General features: G+C 41.4%; 1 protein-coding gene across 1 annotated transcript in view; it reads left to right on the top strand.

Moving 5' to 3' along the window:
* CHCHD3 (coiled-coil-helix-coiled-coil-helix domain containing 3) overlaps nucleotides 1-19,850 on the top strand; it is a 250,644-nt gene that overhangs the window by 190,582 nt on the left and 40,212 nt on the right. The window contains exon 6 of the mRNA XM_016220479.2: nucleotides 7,814-7,884. Within this exon, the coding sequence (XP_016075965.1) occupies nucleotides 7,814-7,884 (71 nt within the window). The remainder of the gene's footprint in view (nucleotides 1-7,813; nucleotides 7,885-19,850) is intronic.

The raw sequence follows: 19,850 nt of genomic DNA on the forward strand, positions 1-19,850 counted from the left end.
CATGTGCATTTTAAAATGTGCTTTTAAAGGGAGACTTTCTGAAAATGGAAGATAGCAATGTATCACACATTTAGAAGCCTGGGCCACAGCCAGCCCAGAGAAACCTGGCAAGGGTGCCCACTCTTGTTGATTCCCATTTCCTTCCTACACTGTCAAAAAACTTCAATCTTGGGTATCAGAATACCAGATGGGTCTGTCCCCCGACACCCCAAATAGCAGTTGAAGGGAGTTCGGAAGGAAGTATTAGAACACCTGGGTCCGAAACCAACCACACTGTTTTGCTCATGACTCTGTGCTGTCACTTGGGCTACCTTAGCAGGTATGATGAATTGACTCAATAAACACCAATTCCAAACCCCTTCTTTCTCTTTCCTTACTCTAGAAGTGAGAAAACAAAAATACTCAATTTCCCAGCCACTTTTGCAGCCAGGGTTGTGCGTGATAGATAATTCTAGCCAAAGAGATGTGAGTGGAAACCTCTGGAGAGGCTTCCCTTCCCTTATTTACCTCTTCCTTCCTTAGACCTTGGGCTTGATAAATGGAGGTGCAAGCGCTATCTGGAGACCAGGGGGATAAAAGCCAGATGCGAAGGCCGGCTGAGAAGGAATACAGAACAGGGCCTGTTTATTTGATGATATCCTTGGCACCTCCATCAGCTCTGGGTTTCCTACGTCCAGACTTCTTATTACCTGAGAAAAATAAACCACTTTCTCGTTCAAGCTACTATTTGTAGCTTTAACTGTTACGCACTGTTACTGCCGTTGAGCGCAATCTTAAGTGATACCCATTTCCTTTTTATGTGGCAGAGCAGACTGACGTGTTTGTCCATTTGTAGGGGCATGTAATGAATGCAGTATTCCACTTTCTCCGTGTTAGGTTATTTCATTTAGAAATAACTTGTCTCTGTCCCATCCCTTTTAGACTTGTCTCTGCCCCATCCTGTTCTAAATAAAGGCAAAAGTTGGAATGCACTTTAGCATTCATGGTGCCCCTCGTCCATCGTTTCAGTACCTTGGCGTGTCCCGTGCTTTGCTGAGTGCTCTAAGTGTAATGCTGAATGGGAGGGAGCCTTGCTTTTAGGCATCCTGCGGACTAGTTGGGGGGACCACACATGAATGCGCTGTCGGTGCAGCGCGGCAAGGGCCTTGGTAAGAAAGCCCAAGGTGCTGGGAGAATACAGAGAAAGGGTATGGGTCAGTTAGCGTTTACTGTATAACTAACTACTCCAAACTGAGTGGCTTAGAACAGCCACTGTCTCCTTACCCGGTGACTCTGCAGCTTACGAATTTGGGCCGCTAGCAGCCGGGCACCTCGGGCCTCGGCGGGGCCCTCCCTTGCTGAGCGGCCTGGTCCAGGGTGGCCTCGCCCGCCCCGGGTGACTTGGTCTCTCCTTTGGCATGAGCTCAGTGACATGGCACCGGCCAGGTTCGAGGGTGAGGCTTATGTTTGGAACTGACACAATGTCACATTCATCGGCCAGTGCAAGTCACAAAGGACAGTCCAGGTGACCAGCAGGGAAAGACTCTATTGTTTCATGATGAGAGAATAGCCGCAAGCCACCGAGAGGCAGCAATACAGAAAAGAGAAGAGAATCGTGGCCAGTTTTGTAGCCTTCCGCAGGGCTCCGAGGGAGCGGGGAAGAGAAATAGCAGCAATTTTCCTAAAGGAGTTCATCTCGGATTTTTAACATTCGAGGTAATAGCATGTTCTTTTTTATTAGCCCTTCATGAAAAGTGGCGCCGTCAGTCATCACTGGTTCTGGAATCACTTTTCAGTATTGCCAGATTTATTCTTTCCTTACCTTTTGAATATTAGTTTCAAAAATAACCCATAAGCACGCTGGCCGGTGTGGCTCAGTTGGTTGGGCATCATCACTGCACCAAAAGGTTGCCAGTTCGATCCCCGGTCGGGGCACATGCCCGGGTTGCCGGCTCAATCTCAACACATCGATGTTTCACTCTCTCTCCCTCTCCCTTCCTCTCTTTCTAAAAAAATCAAAATATTTTTAAAAATAAATTAGGAAAAATAATTCATAAGCAAATGTTGCTCTGAGAAAGGAAAAGTTGCATGTCAAGAAACGCAGGATTGCAGTAGTGTTGGACTGCTCTTTACTCTATTTCTCATGGACCATTTAAGGGGATTTTGTTCCCTCACGATGCTTCATAATTAAAGGGTTCTGTGAGGAAATCAGTTTGGGAATCACGATGAACAGTTATTTCTCCTCTTGGAGATTTACAATGCATAGTCCTGGCATTATAGTACTTTTGCTATTTAATATAGTTAATTGGATTTCATTGGTGATAAAGTAAAAAATTATTAGTTTGGTTTTTATACGGGCTAGTATGTTGATATATATATATATATATATACACACACACACACACACACACACACACGCACATATACATCCATATATATGTGTATGTGTGCATATATATTATTTTTTATAGCCATTAACATTTCCAATACTGCCCAGCCATTGTCTTCACATTTCTCATGTATCTCAAATAACAGAAAAATAGGACTGATGAGCAGTATAAGCAAAATCAGTGGTTTAATGGAAGAAAATATTTTTGCTTTCCAAAGATTTAAATTTTTATTAAAATAGATTTAAAAAATATTATCAAATGCTATGTACTTTTTTTTACTGTTCAAATAATTTTTAATAAGTAACATTCCTACACCGCTTACTGTATATAACCCCAGAACTGTTCAGGAGTCTTAGGTGAGTTATAGTTAATCCTCCAAAGAATCCTATACTAGGTCATTATTGTTACTCTCCCCGTTTTACAGATGTGAGGGACTGCTGGGGTGAAGTCACGTGTTTCCTCCCACAAGGATAGAGCCATCAGTTGGCCGTCTGACTCCAAGGTCTGTGCTTTTCACCACCACCCTGCTCTGCTGAAAGTTGCTCATCTAAGCGCAGAGTGCTCTGGACAACATATCTGTGTTTCGTAGGAAGTGTATTAAAAATTGTGGACAGTGGGACTCTCAGTCTGCCCACCTCAGGTTGTTGTCTGTGGTTTTAATAATTGGCCCCTAGAGCCTTAGGTTGGAAGATGTTTTAATACAGAAAATGAAAATGCCCATCATTTTCAATGATGCCCTGACCTCTAATATAGGTGACGGAAACATCTCCCAGATCTAGAATTATGCTGTTGTTCTGGAGATAGTTCACTTCCCAGCAACTCCTGTTTTACCAAAAAGAAAAAAAAAAAAGGCAAACCTTTACAGATTTTTATAGTGCTAAACATCTAAAAGATATTACCATTGTACTTTGAACTTTTATAAGACCTACCTTCTCGAAGAAAATCTTGGTGGGCAGTATGTCTTATGCTTATATGAAACAATAAAAATTTATGTTCCAAAGGAAGAAAATAATAAAATTTTAATATTTGATTTAAATAACATTTACTTGCCACAAATCTATACTACCACTGGACGTATCATGTCAGGCATTTTACCTGATGTTGATGGAGCAGGAAAACTATGCAGAATGAAGATGAATGAAGATATTTTTAAATTTTATGTTGTAAAGGACTTTGCTGGTGTAGAAATAATGTGGCATACATGGTACAGTGATCATTCATAGAAAGACCACCTTGTCAGATCATGGGCACCTTTCTCCACCTATTTTATTTTTAATTTATTTTTATTGCTCTCTTTTTAAGGTCATCTCACCAGGTTGTTTGCCCCACACCCCACACAGTTTGAGGACTTAGATAGTGTATCAGCAGAGTTTGGAGGGGATATATATATATCTATATATATATCTATATATATATATAGATATATATATATAGTTTCTTCATAAGCAATGATGTATGCATGTGTGTATACATATATATATTACTTCTTTGTGTATGGCCATATTTATATGCATGAATATATATAAAATTTTCACCTTCTTTGGAAATAGGAATGTGGATGTTACTTATTTGAAGCACAGATCATATAGATCTTAAAATTTGGCTATTAGAAAATGATAAAAAATATAATTGATGTAAATGTGAACTACTGCAAACTGTAGAGTTGACCAAATGCCAACAAGCTTAGTTATAATGATGACATTAAAATAACGGTAATTTATAAGTAATAAACAAGAATTTAAGCATATACAACAAAGATAACAATAACTACCTTTCCAAAAATTCTGTTACTTCTACTACCTGGAAGTACCTAGTCAGTGTAGGGACATTGCAGCTTTGGAAGGCAGCGTGTGAAGCCAGAGTCCTTGGGCAGTTTGGGGTCCAGTTTAGGGCGTGCACTTTGCTCGTGTGATATTCACCCCAATAATGCGTAATGATGTCAATCAAATCACATCATGAGGAAATATCAGACAAGCCCAAATTACGAGTGGCTCCACAGAATACCTGACCAGTGCTCTGCAGGAGTGTCAAGGTCATAAAGGACAAGGAAGGACTGAGGAACTCCTACAGGTTACAGGTGCTGTGACAACTAAGTGCAACGTGGGATCCACGATCGAATCCTAGATAAAAAAGGAACATTAGTGGGAAAGCTGGAAAAATCCAAACTAAACCCCATAGTTTAATTACCACTAGTTTCTAGTATTGTAACATTGTTAACTTATTAGTTTTGACAATTGTACTATGATTATCTAAGATGCTGACATGAGGGGAAGGAAGGTGAGGGATATATAGGAACCTTCTATTTTTGCCTATGTTCTATAAGTCAAATTATTTCACAATACAAAATTGAAGAAAAAGTACTTTTATTTAGTAATGTGTGGACATTTTGCAAGAGCTTAGCATTTAAATATATATATAAACTCTCAACTTAGTCAAACTCTTCAGCATGTATTCCCCCATACATATTTTTATGGTCTAGCTATAATAAATAATTTATTGTTGTTTATTAGCTTCTTTGGGGGGAGAGGGGATCAGAATACAATTTTTGTATGTGTTACAAAATATTTATAACCAATGTAACAACTATCTGTGTACATCTCTTTTTAAGATCACCCCAAATACAACGAGCGAAGCCCCGCTGTGTTCCCTTCCTTTAGGATGTACCCCTCTCTGGTCCCTTCTACCTCCACCGCCACACCACCAGCGCGTAGACAGTCGTTGACATTTCTGTTTATTAATCCGGTTTCATTAGTTTGTACTTTTCCAAACTTGACATAAATTGCATCCTTTCATATCACATCTGCAGCGTTTTGCCCCCACGTGTCTGGTGCACTCTTTCACCGCAGTATAGGATTTCACTGTGTGAAGACCCGGCATTTATTCACTCTCCCCCCAGCGAGCATATTGAGGGAAAGAGGGGGCGGGGGTTGATTTACTGATGGTTGTTCATTTTTTAAAGCCTTTTCTGAGACCAAAAGAGATCTCTACTCCTGAACTCCAGTAAGACAACTTTTAAGTTAGCATTTATGCCCTTTCATTACAATTATTATTCTTTTTCTTTTCTATCAGATGGAAAGTTCCATCCCCAAGATGAACATTACAGGGATAATAAGGATTTGAGTTTGTTGAATGAATAAGTAAATGCTTAAATGAGTCACACTCTGTCTTTGTGCAGCTCTTTAGCATATTTGTGTTTGTTCGCTTAGTTATATGGTGCTGCCTCCTGGGGGCTTTTCTTTTTTAGATTTATGCGATGTAGGTAACAGGCTGCCGAGGTGGAAATGTGGAACATAAATAAAGACAAAAACTTTGCACTGAGAAATGTTATGCTAAGTTTGCAGGCAAGGCAGGAACGGGTATTTTGTGTTTAACATCCCAGGGGAACGTTTGGCAGAATCTGGTAATTTTACCTGCATTTGGCATTACAAAGCGGGGGGGCGGGGGGGCGCTCCCCATTCTATAGATGGGAGGACTCTTGCCTTTGTTCATTCATCATTCTTGTTAGAAAGCTTAATATTCGGTTTTGATCATTTCAGATTTGTACCTAGAATGGAATTGCCCAGATTAGTTCTTTCTCTTTGAAATTATTTTATTTCGATGTTGATCTTACTCTGCAAAAGCACTTAACAGGTTTCACAGCTTTCTGGCCTGTTCAGATTTGATTCCTACACCGGCTGTGGCAGAGATAAGCAGGTCTGGTGTCACTCATATTTTGCAGGTTAGGGACACTGGGAAGGAAGTGGGGAGGCTGGAGGACCTGCTAAAGGTCACAGAACGGACCCAGAAAGCACATCTTTCAGCCTAGGCTGGCTCTGTCTGGACATTACAGTTTCAGTGCTTAAAATAATTGCAGGTGTTAATCAAGATGTTATTGCTTTGCCAGCACGTTAATAGATGATTCAGTAACATAACACTCACTTGACAGTTCATCATAGTAATGTGGGGAGGTTCTCATCAGCGTTGGTGGTGATTAGTAAGTGCCTTTTCACTGCCCTCTTTGTTAGAAGGGTTCAAAGAAAGGCTTAAACCAAACACGGCAAAAGAGCTTTCGTGACTGGTGTGTATTTTAAAGGACAGAAAAATCTCGTAAGTGGAACTGATAGGAAGGTGTGACACAGCCTGAAGTTAAAATATCTGAGAAGACAAATGGCTTTTTGATAGCCGAGACCTACAAATGAATTAAAACCTCTCGGTATACAGACTAGTGCAGCTGATCAGTCAAATTGCAATTTTAAAAAATGCAGAAGCAGTACACTTAGAATATTGTCTTCATGTCAGAAATGCACCTTTGTGCTTGAAAATGATAAAAAATTACAATCGATCCTTACAACTGTTCTGTTCATCTTTATTGATCAGGTGCAAGAAAGATAAATCGCTGCCCAAATAAGATTATAGTAAATGTTAGCATCGGAGGGGACTGGAGGTTGATAGAGAGCCATTCATCATCTCAAATGGTGACCTGTCCATTCTCCAGCCACCCTCGCTCGGCTGCCTAATCACATACCTATTGATTTTATCTACATCCAGCAAACCTGGATGTGACTGTCATTGGACAACCCAGATTGTTAAATGCAAAGGGGTCACTGGTGTGAAGAGGATTTCATTTTCATTTTCTCACCAACCAACAATGATTTATGAAAAAATAAACTACCCCTAGTCATGCATGTGAACCCCGAGTGATTAGCGAATGAAGGTGCACAGTGGACCACTGTATTGTGCTCTTTTGTACTGTGATGATGCCTTTTGCAGGATATTTCATGGAGTCTGAAGGCTCAGGGGGTCACTGAGCCCCCCCTCTGCAGACAGGCGTCAAAGTAGTCAGCCAGAATGGGTAATTTTTAATTTTGTTTCCTCAGGAAAGGCATTACCTTGCTAGTATGACTCGATTCATGCTGCTTGCGTGTTCTTTCATGTAATAGTAGAAACATTTTTTGGTGTAAAAATTATGTCAATCCACCCCTTTGTTTTACCGATTAATTTATTATAAATTTTGGTGCTCTTGTGGTCACATGGAGGTGACTGAACACATTCTACTCCATAAAGAATCCATCGTGAAGACAGCGTAAAAGGAAATGACCCTTTAATACCCTAGGTGGGACGCTGGACTGATAGGCAAGTGTGATGAGTGTGCAATTCCCTCTTCAGTCTCAGACATCTTACAGTGATCAGTTCCACAGACGGGAAGTCTAAATAATCCTTCAAAACTATGTTAGGAATCTTATCAGAAGGATCAGATGATGACGTGTTATAACTGTGGGCATTTACTCTGTAATTTCAGCCTATATACCAACCGCTGGACACTTGTGCATGGATTTGTACAAGAATCCATTCCACTTGTGCAAGAAATCTTTCTCAAGAGCATATGAGGTTTTTGTCGTCGCACGTCTTGCCCATGTTTTGTCCGCTTGGAAAATGAAAACCCTACTATCACTCTTTATCCACAGAGCTCAGAGTTCTACAAAGTCACCACTGAGCAATATCAGAAAGCTGCCGAGGAGGTGGAAGCCAAGTTCAAGTAAGTTTTTAATAGTATTCTAATTACTCTTCTTGACAGGATGAAGCGACAGCTTTATTGCTTTTTGAACAGGAGATTGTTTGGTATGTAGCCCTCTGGAGTACTTGGAAATATGTTTCGGTGGTTGAGGCGGATCTGTGTTATCTGCTCTGGTAGAATTCACATGCAAGGAAAAGCCATTTGATGAAAGCTTGTTACGACTCAATTTTATGAACTAAGGGGAAATAGAAAGCAATAGTAATAGAATTTTCATTTGGAATAATATATAAGATAAGATAACCTTGTTTATGAAGGTGATATTAAATTGCCACCTCTATTAATAGAAACATAGAAACCATTTGCTTTTGTATAATAAAATCATGGGCATGTCCAAATGGAGTATCCCTTTTCTCATGTTTAAGCTGTTTTCATTTCTTCACCTGTACCTTGAAAGCATTTAAATCACAGACTTTATCTTACCCTGTATTATGAAGGTGATGTTAAATTGCTACCTCTATTGATCCTTGGAATGTTTAAATGAATGTCTGTAATTGATGGATCAAAGTGCCCATGACCCATAGCCCTGTACTTTTCCTCTGCTGCCAGTTCTCACATTAGGTAAGAAGACATCATTCAGAATTTTCCTGAGTGTATAAATAGTTCTATTGTATAACCTCTGTTGGCAGCACATGTGCAAATTAGCAAAGCAAAAAAGAGGTGTTGTGACAGGTTTAGCTGAAACATTGTATTGGGCTCTGACCTCTTTCCTTGAGCATGTTTATAAGCATGTTATCAAATGCATTTTATATATCAAAGCATTTGATAACGTGCTTATAAACCCTAAGGTAGAACGTTGTTACTTTCTGCTGTAGTGCAATTTGTGTGGTAATGGATATTAGTGTTATTTTAATATTGATTAAAATTGTTTTTTAAAGATGGTTTGAGGTATATTTAAACAGACAAAAGCCTCCATTCTTGTTAGTGAATTACCCTTTAGGGGCAGGAGGAAGAGACCCTCTAAAGATGGGGCAGAGATCTCATTCTTACAGGGTTAATGTGCTGTCTTAAGAATTTAGATATAGAATTGCATAGAGACTTGATTTTAGAAGGGACACTGTACATGTATTTTTATGGTTTTATCTTTCCCCCAATGACAAAGCAACATTTATTTTTATTTTTTTTACCTTTTTATCTCAATACTATGAGACCCTTGGACTTGGCACCCTGGATGTTTCTTCATTTAAGACAATAGCTGTACATTAACTCAAATTGGAGTCACATCAGAGGAAGTCAGTTCTGACTAGAACTATGAAGTCATCGTAAAGAAGATACTTTAGTTGAGGCTTGAAGAAGAGTTTTGGTGGAAAGGAAAGGCATTCAGAAGGAAAACCATGCTCTGTAGTTGGTGGATGGCAAATTAGTTAAGGTCAGTGCAAGGTAAAGTTGGAAAGGTCAGTAGGGTCACTCATTAGGTGTTGGGCTGAGAAGTTGGCCTTCATTTTGCAGCAAGTCTTTGGAAGGCATTTGACCGACCAGGTGAGTACCTAGATTTCTGTGCTCTTTTGGGAATATTAGTGAATGTGAGGTTTGATTGGAGGCGTGAGAAACAGGAGCTGGAAGTACTAGGTAGGAGGTCTCTGCAGTGAAAGAGGGAAAAAAAGAGACCGATGCAGAAAAGTCATGGGAAGAGTAGACATAAATGAGTGAGTGGTTGGTGAGTTTGCTGGGGCTGCCATAATGAAGTACCACAGCCCGAGTGGCTTGAACAACTGAAGCTTATTTTCTCACAGTTCTGGAGGGCAGGATTTCCAGATCAAGGTCAGCAGGGTTGGTTTCTGAGGCTTCTCTCCTTTGGCTATAGATGGCTGTTTTCTCCCTCTCTTCACATGATCTTCCCTCTTTGCATCTGTCTCCTAATCTCCCTCTCTTAGAAATCACATTTGATTAGGGCCCATTCTGTTGACTTCATTTTAACTTAACAGCCTTCATATGAGTACACACACACACACACACACACACACACACACACACACACACACACCCCTCCCCCCTCAGCCCATAACATAGGAGAATTTAGCAGATTTGAAAATTGGTGGAAGCTGGATTTTACAGAGAGAGGTAAGAATGGTCGTAGGTGAAAAGAATCTCTCTTCTGAAGCCCTGCCCAGCTGCCATATCATTTAGTCCGGGCTAGCCTACTGGAAAATGCGAGGCTACACGGAGCACACAAATAATGCCATGGTGACTTTCCGTCTCCAAGGCAGCATGGACCTGTAGGTTAGACTTCATCTTAAGCAGAGCCTCGGCAGCGTTATCTCTTTTATCTTTCTAGCATATTATTCTTTATTATATCCTACTCTCATCTGGTATAGTAAAAAATTTAGCCTTTCCCAAGGAGAGGTCTTTGTACCCAGCTCCCGGGAGGTAACCTGTAAAACTTTGGAATTTCCCAAGTGATAAAAGTGTCTTATTAGTCATGAGGGGCCCCTTGCACCATGTGCTGTCGGCCCAGCCTCTGGGGAATTGGCGCTGGAGCCTGAACTCAACCATGTGGGCAACCAGTTTAGCAGGACTGTCTAAAGAGCCCAGATGAAACTGGACATTGAAGGGTAGGTGAGCTTTTCTGGCTGATGCTACTCTGTGTATTGTCACATGTTGATACCAGTAGGATAGCTCCTCCTGGGGACAGTGGAGACTGCACTTGGAACCCCCCCGACTCTGTCCTCTGCGTCTCCTCCCTTGGTGGATTCTCTGTATCATTTTCCAGAAGTCGTAACTGTGAGTTTAATAGCTTTCTGTGAGATCTGTGAATCTTTAGCAAATTATCAAAGTTTAGGGTGGTTTGGGGAACCCCTGGAACTTGCAGATGATGTCAGAAGTGAGGACAGTCTTGGGGACCCGGCCCCCAGACTTTGTTGTTTGGCGAACTCTAATACTTACAAAAACCCAGGTTTTATATACTGTGAAGGACTTTTAAGAGCTAGCTTTTCAGAGAAGCTTTCATTATGTAGTTGTTTTTTCAGCTACTACCTGCTAGACTGAGCTTCCCAGAATACTGTATTTTGATTTGTAGCGAGTTCATTAGCTTCACACCTAGGAAGTGGTAGTGCTTTGGCTGTAAGAGATGCTTTTACCCTCCTCGAAGGCCCCGAGATTACTCAAGGGAACTTGGTTTCTCCTTAGAAATTGCCCCTCTCAGATAATCACAGCTGCTGACCGCAGCACTCCCTCTTAGGCAGCAAACTCGGAAGAGCTTTGAGGAAGATTTAGTCCACCTTTTTCTGATACAGGGGTCCATTTGGGTGCAGCTTGGTTACAGGAGACGGAAGCTTTTAAAATTGCAGTTATAAGGGTGATGTTATACACCTGATAGGGGGTCACACAGAATCCCCATGTAGGGAAGGCAAGCTGAGGGCCTTTGAGGCTGTGCATGGTGAGCACCGTCACATCCATGCCTGCCGTGGTGGCTAGTGGGGTTCCTTTAGGGATGCTTAAATATTAGCTCACACCTCAGGCCCTCAGTTTGCAGTTTTGGCAATAAACTATTGAAACGCCTTGGACTTAATGGGATTTTTTTCTACTTTATCAATGCCCCATTCATTCTGAGAGCTCCTCTGACAAGCCCTCTGCTGGGTTTGAATGCAGGGCGCAGGTAGGGCCCTCCTGGCGCAGAGCTCGGGGTTCATCAGCGGGGGCAAGAGGAAGGCAGGGTTTAAAACAGTACAAAGTTAGGCCTGCTGTGATGGGATAGTCACATCCCTGATACGTGCCACATTATTAAAAGTACTATTTACCTTTTTTTCCAGTGGGACTTAAACAACTTGGAGATAAAGAATTGATGTTGTTTACTTGCCTGCAAGAACTTTTCCCCCACAGTAGCTTTAAAATTTTTGCTATAAAACTCAAATCACTGAGCAAATCCAGCATTATTTTTATATCTAGTTTTCATCCAGCTTCCTGATAATTATGTTCTGTATTAATCCTTATTTTCTGCTTTATAGGTGATTCATTAAATAAAATATCATACTAAATAAGGTTACATTGATAGTGATTAGCACAAGTCTTGCACAAGGTAAATGCCCAATAAATATTAGAGTTGATTATTTATTATATATTGTAATAGATAATATTTATTGTTGTAATATTATTTTATTATGCCCAACTCAAGTTATGAAAATATGCACCATAGGAGAAATTTCTGTATTTGTTTCCAAATAAAATCTAGAAGGTGTTGACCTGCCCCCTCCCCACCTCAAAAAAAACAAAACAAAACCATGTTAGAAAGAATTTGTCATCCTCGGGGAGCTCACAGTCGGTGGGAGACGGCATGTGGAGCACTCGTGACAGGATGGTGTGGTGAGGGACGGGCCAGCCGTATGGACGGTGCCACGGGCACCGTTGCCTGGTCAGCCTCAGAGTCTGATCTCTCTGGGTGGAGTAGAGCCATATACCACGCCGGCAACAGGCAGTTGTTACCACAGTGTTATGTACACATGATTTTTTTCTTTAATTGAGGAGTTTTTTTCTGTTTCAGAGTAAAAACCTTGCTTTAATATTGTAAGGTGCACTGCAGGTATGCCAGGCTGCCAGTTATGACTGGGGCACCAAATGCCCTACTCAGTGACCCAGAGGGCTTAGAAAGTGTGCGAATTCATACATGTAGAGCATGCAGAACTGGTATTTGCACTTCTTCTCGAAATAGGCCCAGGACATCTCAAACGGTTTACAGCTATCGCCATGGCACTGGCTTTGATGTTCGGATGCCTCAGAAATGTCTTCGATGTCATGATTTGTGGGCCCTCCAAAGGTTTTGTTGTTGACATGCAGGCATACAGTATTAAACAATACTATCAAAATTATGGCTGCCAAGTCCTGAAACTTTATAATGAAACCAAATTACAAGCCATTTTCTTGTAGAGCTATACAAAAGATATAAAATTTAAAAATTTATAAAAACAAATATTACATAAACATAAGGCAAATATCAAAGAAATGTAGAATATTTTAAAGGCATTGTAAACCTTGTGAAGACAGTGTAATATCAAACAAAGGAAAAGCATTTTAAAGACAATTGGTATTTCATTCCCAGGCTACTCTTTATTTTTTTATTTATTTTATTTATTTTTAAAATATATCTTTATTGATTTCAGAGAGAGGAAAAGAGAGGGAGAGAGAGAGATAGAAACATCAATGATGAGAGAGTCGTTGACCAGCTGCCTCCTGCACGACCCCGACTGGGATCGAGCCCGCAACCCGGGCATGTGCCCTGACCGGGAATCGAACCCCGATCACCTGGATCCTAAGTCGATGCTCAACCACTGAGCCACGCCGGCCAGGCCCAGGCTGTTCTTTAGATCATGAAGTGGCCAGTTTCTACCTTCCATAAAGGGAAATGATACATGTGTGTGGGAAGTGACATGGATCTGTTGAAAATACCTTTAGAACTATACCGCTTCAACTTGGGCTCCGTGTCTCTGAAAGATGAAGCGCTTGTAAAGGAGTGTGACTCTGAAATCGTGTGTGGAGCACTGGGGACACTCCTTTCTGTGCCAGGTTGTAGGGGGGCTTTCACGTTTATCCTTGAACCAAGTGGCCAGAACCTGACTTACAAATATACGCCCTAGGCTACCCTTACAATGTCTGTGGGGGGAGTTTGTGCATTTTAGAGCATCTGAGGAATGCTATGTAGAACTCTTACAGATGAAATGGATTTTGTAAGTATTATAGATATATTTTGGAGGTTTTCCTCAATGTAAAATCCTTTAACTTTAAAATTCTTTGGCTTTCTGGGGTTTACTTTTGGCAGTACCGTTTCATTTCTTTCTGGGTGATTTTTAATAGCTGTGCAGTAACTCCTCACTTGTCCTCGATGGAATCTTGGAAACTTGGACTTTTAAGCAAAACAACCAGTTTTAGCACAGGCGAACTGATAAAAATGAGAGTTAAGTTCCTATGGTATATTTCTGGTCGCCAAAGCTCTAAAACGAAAAACAAAATTAACCTAAATAAAGACCCCAAACACTTCTAATATTAAACATTTGAAATAAATATGACCCATGCACTTAAGAAAGATACATAAACACAAGTTAAGATAATGATTTTCCAACCTGCTGATTCCAGTTCAGGGTGGTGGGTGGTCAGAGCCCATCCTGGCAGCAGGGTGCAGATGGGGACCCAGCCCTGGACAGGACGCCCTGCCCCCCTCCCCGTCACTCAGGCTGGAACAATCTAGACACCAGTGAGCTTCAAGTGCACAGCTCGGACGTGGGAGGAAACTGGAGTCCCTGGAGAAAACCCACACAGACACGGGGAGAAGGTACAAACTCCACAGACAGTGGCTCCGACTGAGAATCAATTTCTTTTTCATTATTATAACAAAAAGATGGTGAAGAAAGTGACACTGGGGACCAGGTGTACTGCGGAGTGAGTTAGTGGAGCTGAGGATCTCACGCCAATGGTATCAGCAGGTGTTTCTCATGTTCGCTGTAATTACACAGGTGGATCGTGGACAGTTTTAAGCAACGATGTTTAAAGATCCTGCTTAATTGGCTGTAAAATAATTAAATAAGCTCTTGACTGGCAAATTTATAATTCCGTTAGATGCATAAGCCGGTATGCCTGAATGTCAATGTGACTTCAGTTTGGAAATATTAGATTAATAGAACTAATTGTACTGTAGGTACAAAGTTTACTCTGATTAATAGTCTCAGAACTCCTCTAGAATTTGAGTCAAGTAAATTTATGTTACTTACCTTTATGCTTAAACTTTTAATTAAAACTTATTTCAAAAGTTTAAGCCTTTCAGGCTTGCTCTGCTTCTCTCTCCAGCTTCTCCAAAGTTGAGCTCCTGCCATTTTTCAGTGACTCCAGCTGCCTTGTTGAATATCTTGCCTTATCAAAGGATTAAAATTCTATACCCTTGTACATATATTTGTATCTGCAGCTGACAGGTACCCTGCACATCCACCCTAACACTTATTGATGTCTACTTAAACCTGCTTTAGTGCTGCGTGAATGGCTATGATGGACCAAATGTGCATGATAAATGTTTTATCTCTGATTCTCATTGATCAGCTTCTAAATGATCAAATGGTTGATCTCAGTAAGACACTAATTCACATTGATCAGATTCTAAATGACCAAGTTGACTTGGTTTCTGCTGAACACAAATTGTATTAAGACGACATTACTTGCACACGCTGCCTTTTCGAATGCAGGAGTTCTGTTACCAGCAGTTACATTATAACTAGAGTTATTGTATTATAAAGATGTCTCCTTCATAATGAAAAGTTTACACAAGACGGAAAGAATGTGATATTACAGGAAGAACAGGGCTTCGGGCAAGGATTGGGGCTTTTACTGATTAAATTCTACATTTGTATTGGGCCTTTCTTCCACCTTTTTCAATTTGAAAGTCTGTGAGCAGGAAATACAGCAGCTGCAGAGGAGACATTTTATTCCCTATGGTCCTTGGAGCCACGTACCATCTTGATTATTCAGTAAGAGACTTAGTAATTGAAGAGGCAGAATTCTCGGTAAAGTAAATACGCCTCTACCCTTTGTGCTTAAGCTTGGTTACAATGGCCTATTTAGAAGTTTTGGGCAATTTGTTGTATTTTGTTTTTTAAACATCAGCTCCCCGATGTCAGCTTCGAGGGTATTTTCAGGTACCCTCTAGAATTTGTCCTTTGCATTGCTGGAGGAAGGCTTCAGTTCTAAAACTGAGAAGCATTGTTTATGAGCTAAGAATATACCTTGTATAAGAAGCTAGTAGCAACTATACATTCGGCTGAAACATGGCCTTGGTTATTCAGAACACCCGGCTCCTCGGGCAGGTTATTAATTACATCTTTGACTGGTCTCTTCCATCTGTAAAATGTAAATCGTACCTGCCCTGCTCTTTAGGGCATTCAAGCTGAGGAGATTTAAAAGTTAAAAAAAGAAAAAAGACAGTTGTCATTGATCCTCATGTAAAAATTGTCTTAAGTAGTTGCTTTATGCAATTCTAAGACACTGGCTGCCATTTCAAGAATGTTCTAGGTGGCATGGCAACCCCTTTTGTGGGCCTCATCAGGGAAATAAGGGAATATGTAGAGAGTGGTCTGCCACCTCTCAAGCTATGAGTCGGTCTCCCTCCTGGTCCCCACACCCCACCTGCCTCCGGCAACGTATTAGTTCCAAGGAGAGCGAGAGCTGCTTTGGAGCACACCAGTACTTGACAGTATTTCTTGCGATGGGCATGTAGTACTGGTTAGTTATTTGAAGAAAAGAAACCTTAGACAATTAGTGGTTTTTTTCCTCTTTAAGACTGGCACCCTTCTCATCAGATCTGATAGTTATTTCGTTCCATTTCAGTCATTGGGTTGGATCACTGTACTTAGCCCCCACACTGTTCTTTCCCTAAGGCAACAGAAGTAAATGCCAAGAAGCATGAGCAGCTCTTGGGCGTTAGGTTTCCCTCTGCCGCATTTCTCTGCCTCCTGCCTGCTCCTTGCAGCATCCCTCTCTACCCAGAGGCAGAGGGCAGGACAGGTGTCAAAGCTGGTTGGGGTACAGGGCTCACAAGGGCAGGATCGGGGCTGTGAGCCATAGACAGTCCTGTCTATTCACGAAAAGAGCACGCACTGCACCCATCTCGTGAACAGCTGCAGCTGGTCACAGGCAGGGGATCCCCCGGAGGCGGCCTCGCCCCTTCAACAGTGAAGGGACATCAGGCCGCCGGGATAGTCAGAGGGGCCACGGCCTGCCGTAAATGCATGGCCCAGGGCGCTCTCCTCTGTGCCAGCCGCGGCAGTCAGGGTGTGTTTGGGTTGCTCCGGGCATCTTCCTTCCTTCAATATAATCTATGTGTTACATGTAAATGATCAAAACCAGTCTTGTTGCAGCCCTTAGGTTTGTGGCCATAAGCACCCGAATTCATGATTTGTTCCCTGTGAGGTAACAAATCATTCTGTTTTCCCCTGCAGGAACATTAGCATTGAACTTTCCTCCTTAGTCAATATAATCCATTAAGAATCTAGCATACCCTACATGGTTATATGAAATATTAATTACACACTGCTAGTTAGATAGATGAAGACTCAGCCGGAGTGATCGCTTGTTTCTTTTCTTGTGTTATGATATTTAAAGGAGAACATTTTGATTTCTAGGGTGCGTGGAATTTTGGATTTGTTTATTAAGTCTTGCTTATTTAAGTAATTAACCACAGCTCGTAGTTCCTAAAATATATTTCTAACTGGGACTGCTGGGTTTTTTTACTCTTGCTGATTCTGGATAGAGTTCATTTACTTTTTAAAGGATCCAGTTGGAAATAATTTCTTTGATTTTTCTTTGATGTTTTCAAAGATGAGAAAAAATTATTTTGCTTTTTAAATGCCACTCAGCTACAGGTAGAAAGCAGTGAAGCTTGTAGGAAAGCCAACTAGGGCTAATTATGGTCTGACTGATCTGTCACATTTTTTAAATGGCCAAGAAGACTTCTAGGAGGTAGGTTTTTAATTCTCTCTGTGTGTCAAATTTACAAAGTGAACCATCTTAAGTCTTAAGTGTGGTTAAAAATTGTGTCAGGTTATCTACACATAAGAATGGTAGCTCTTAGGATAGTCTCTGGGATCTGTTATGTCTTATCACTCCACAGTTGGATAAGCCTATTCCAAATGCTATCGACTCTCCCAGCTTCCAACCAGATAATTAACTCATAGAGGTATGTGGTTGCCTGTTCATGCAGCTGGGGTAAAACCAAGTACCAAAACTGAAACCAAACTTTCAGAATAATTGTATTTAAAGCCTATTTCCATTGCTCATTTGAGTGCGTAATTACCAGATCGTCTCTCATGGTTTCAGTCTATCAAGGATTCCTATGTCTGGCTATTGATTTTTCTTAAGTGTAAGCAACCAAAATACAAAAGTTGATAACTGAGGCCTTATAATTAAAATGTTCTGCTCATCTTAAGACACCATTAAGAAAATTTTTTAAAATGGGCAAAAGACTTGAACAGACACTTCAAAGGAAGATATAAGAATGGCGAGTTGGCACAGGAAAAGTGCTGATAATATCATTAGTTATCAGGGAAATGTGAATTAAAACCATTGGAATTGTGAAAACCCAAAAAGGCTCACCATAATAATTGTCTAAAAGGATGTGGAGAAACCAGAATTCTCAGGTTTTTCTGGTGGGGTATAAAATACCACAGTCAGTTTGGGAAAAGGTAGTCAGTTTCTTATAAATTTGAACATACATTAGCTCTGTGACCCAGCAGTTCCAGTCCTCGGTATTCACCCTAGAGGAAAGAAAATATACACCCACTAAAAGATTTGTACACATGTGTTCGTACCAGGTTTCTTCATGGGGTCAAACACTAGAAACAACTCAGAAGGTCGTCAGTAAGAGTGGATAAACAAATTGTGGTGTATTCACGCAGCAGAGCACTGCCCAGCAGTTTAAAAAACAACTGCTGATACTTGTAACAATAGGGGTGCATCTCAGAAACAGGCTAAGCAAAAAGAAGCCAGACAGAAAACAAACCTATTGTGTGATTCCATTTACATGAAGTTCAAAAATAGTGAAACGTTGTTTATACTAATGAAAATCAGAAAGCAGGTGAAGGGGGTGGAGGCAGACTTGGCTGGAAAGGAGCATGGGGGAACTTTCTGAGGCACTGGGAATGTTTGTTTTCGGGGTGATAGTTATGCAGGCATATACAATTTTTACTACAATATGAATGCTTAAGTTTGCGTGTTTTTTTAATGTTAAATAAACTTAATTAAAACACCCTAAATTTATTCTTAATTAACTTTAATTAGGAAAATGTTACCCAGATATTGGGAATACGCACTGTTAACTGTAATTTGTCCTGGGTACATTTCTTCAATGTAATCAGTCTTAAGGAAATCATGACTTCTAATCCTGTCCATAATCAGATTTTTCCTTAGAATTTGAATCCCTTATCTATAGCCAGGGCTGTTCATTCAAGTGTGTTTCACTGCTAGAGAACCAGGATTAATCCTTGCTGCTTTACTTTTCCTTTCAAGAATTAGTCTTTTTCCCTTCCTTATTACATTACGATTGCCTATTATAGTCTCCCTCTCATTAGCCTGAAGTCTTATAGATAGGCCCGGTTAAGTTTTGCAAGTTATTTTCGATAAAGGGATTTTGAAGGCATTATTTGTAAATGAAACATGTACACAGCAACGCTGGCACTGCTTAATGTAATAATCTTCGGCAGCAGTTTGTTCGTACTCTGCGCTGAGTCCTGGCCAAGTGCTTGAAAACGTGTAAAAGCTCGCGTCTTGGCTTCTCCCTACGTGTTGAAGCGGAAGCACACATGTTCGCGTGTTCAAGGGGCCAAGCACCCCCTTGCTCACATGGCTGCCCGCCCTCGCGCCCCCCCTCGGTGGCCCGCAGGGAGGTTGCCGTGTCCCCGTGAGTGTGTGTGTCCAAGTGCTGCTCAGCGCACCCCTGAAACTGATAGGCGCGCTCACTAAGGGGAGTCCTTGCTCCTGGCTCCTTTCACAAGTCACCTCAGCCCCCCTTTCCGGATGGAGCTGGCGAGAAATACTGTGCAGCGATACATCTGCACCTTTCCCAGGACGAAAACCTCCTTTTCAGTATGTTAAATGTGCTTTGTAGGGATCTCGCAAGCACAAAGAAGTCGGCTACTTACCAGTTACAGAATTAACACAAGAAAGACGAAGGGCTGCTGTTGTGGCGGGGTGCGTGCGTGCGTGCACGCTGCTCTTCGTTCGTTCTCCCGTGCTTCTGAGATCCCACAGATACCTACTTACTTGTGGGCCACATCCATCTGTGGAGGCTCAGGCCCGCCAGCCGGCCACTGGCACAGACCTCAGCCAGGCTGCCGGTGCGTGGGCCCAGGCGGCGTGGTTTGTGATGGGGATTCTGAAGGCAGCATACACCTGTTTCTGCTTTCGGGATGAAAAACGGGTTGCCAGTTATGTCGACATGTTCAGACATGACACTTCATACGGTA

Source organism: Miniopterus natalensis, chromosome 10 (assembly GCF_054644295.1).
Source record: "Miniopterus natalensis isolate mMinNat1 chromosome 10, mMinNat1.hap1, whole genome shotgun sequence".
NCBI lineage: Eukaryota > Metazoa > Chordata > Mammalia > Chiroptera > Miniopteridae > Miniopterus > Miniopterus natalensis.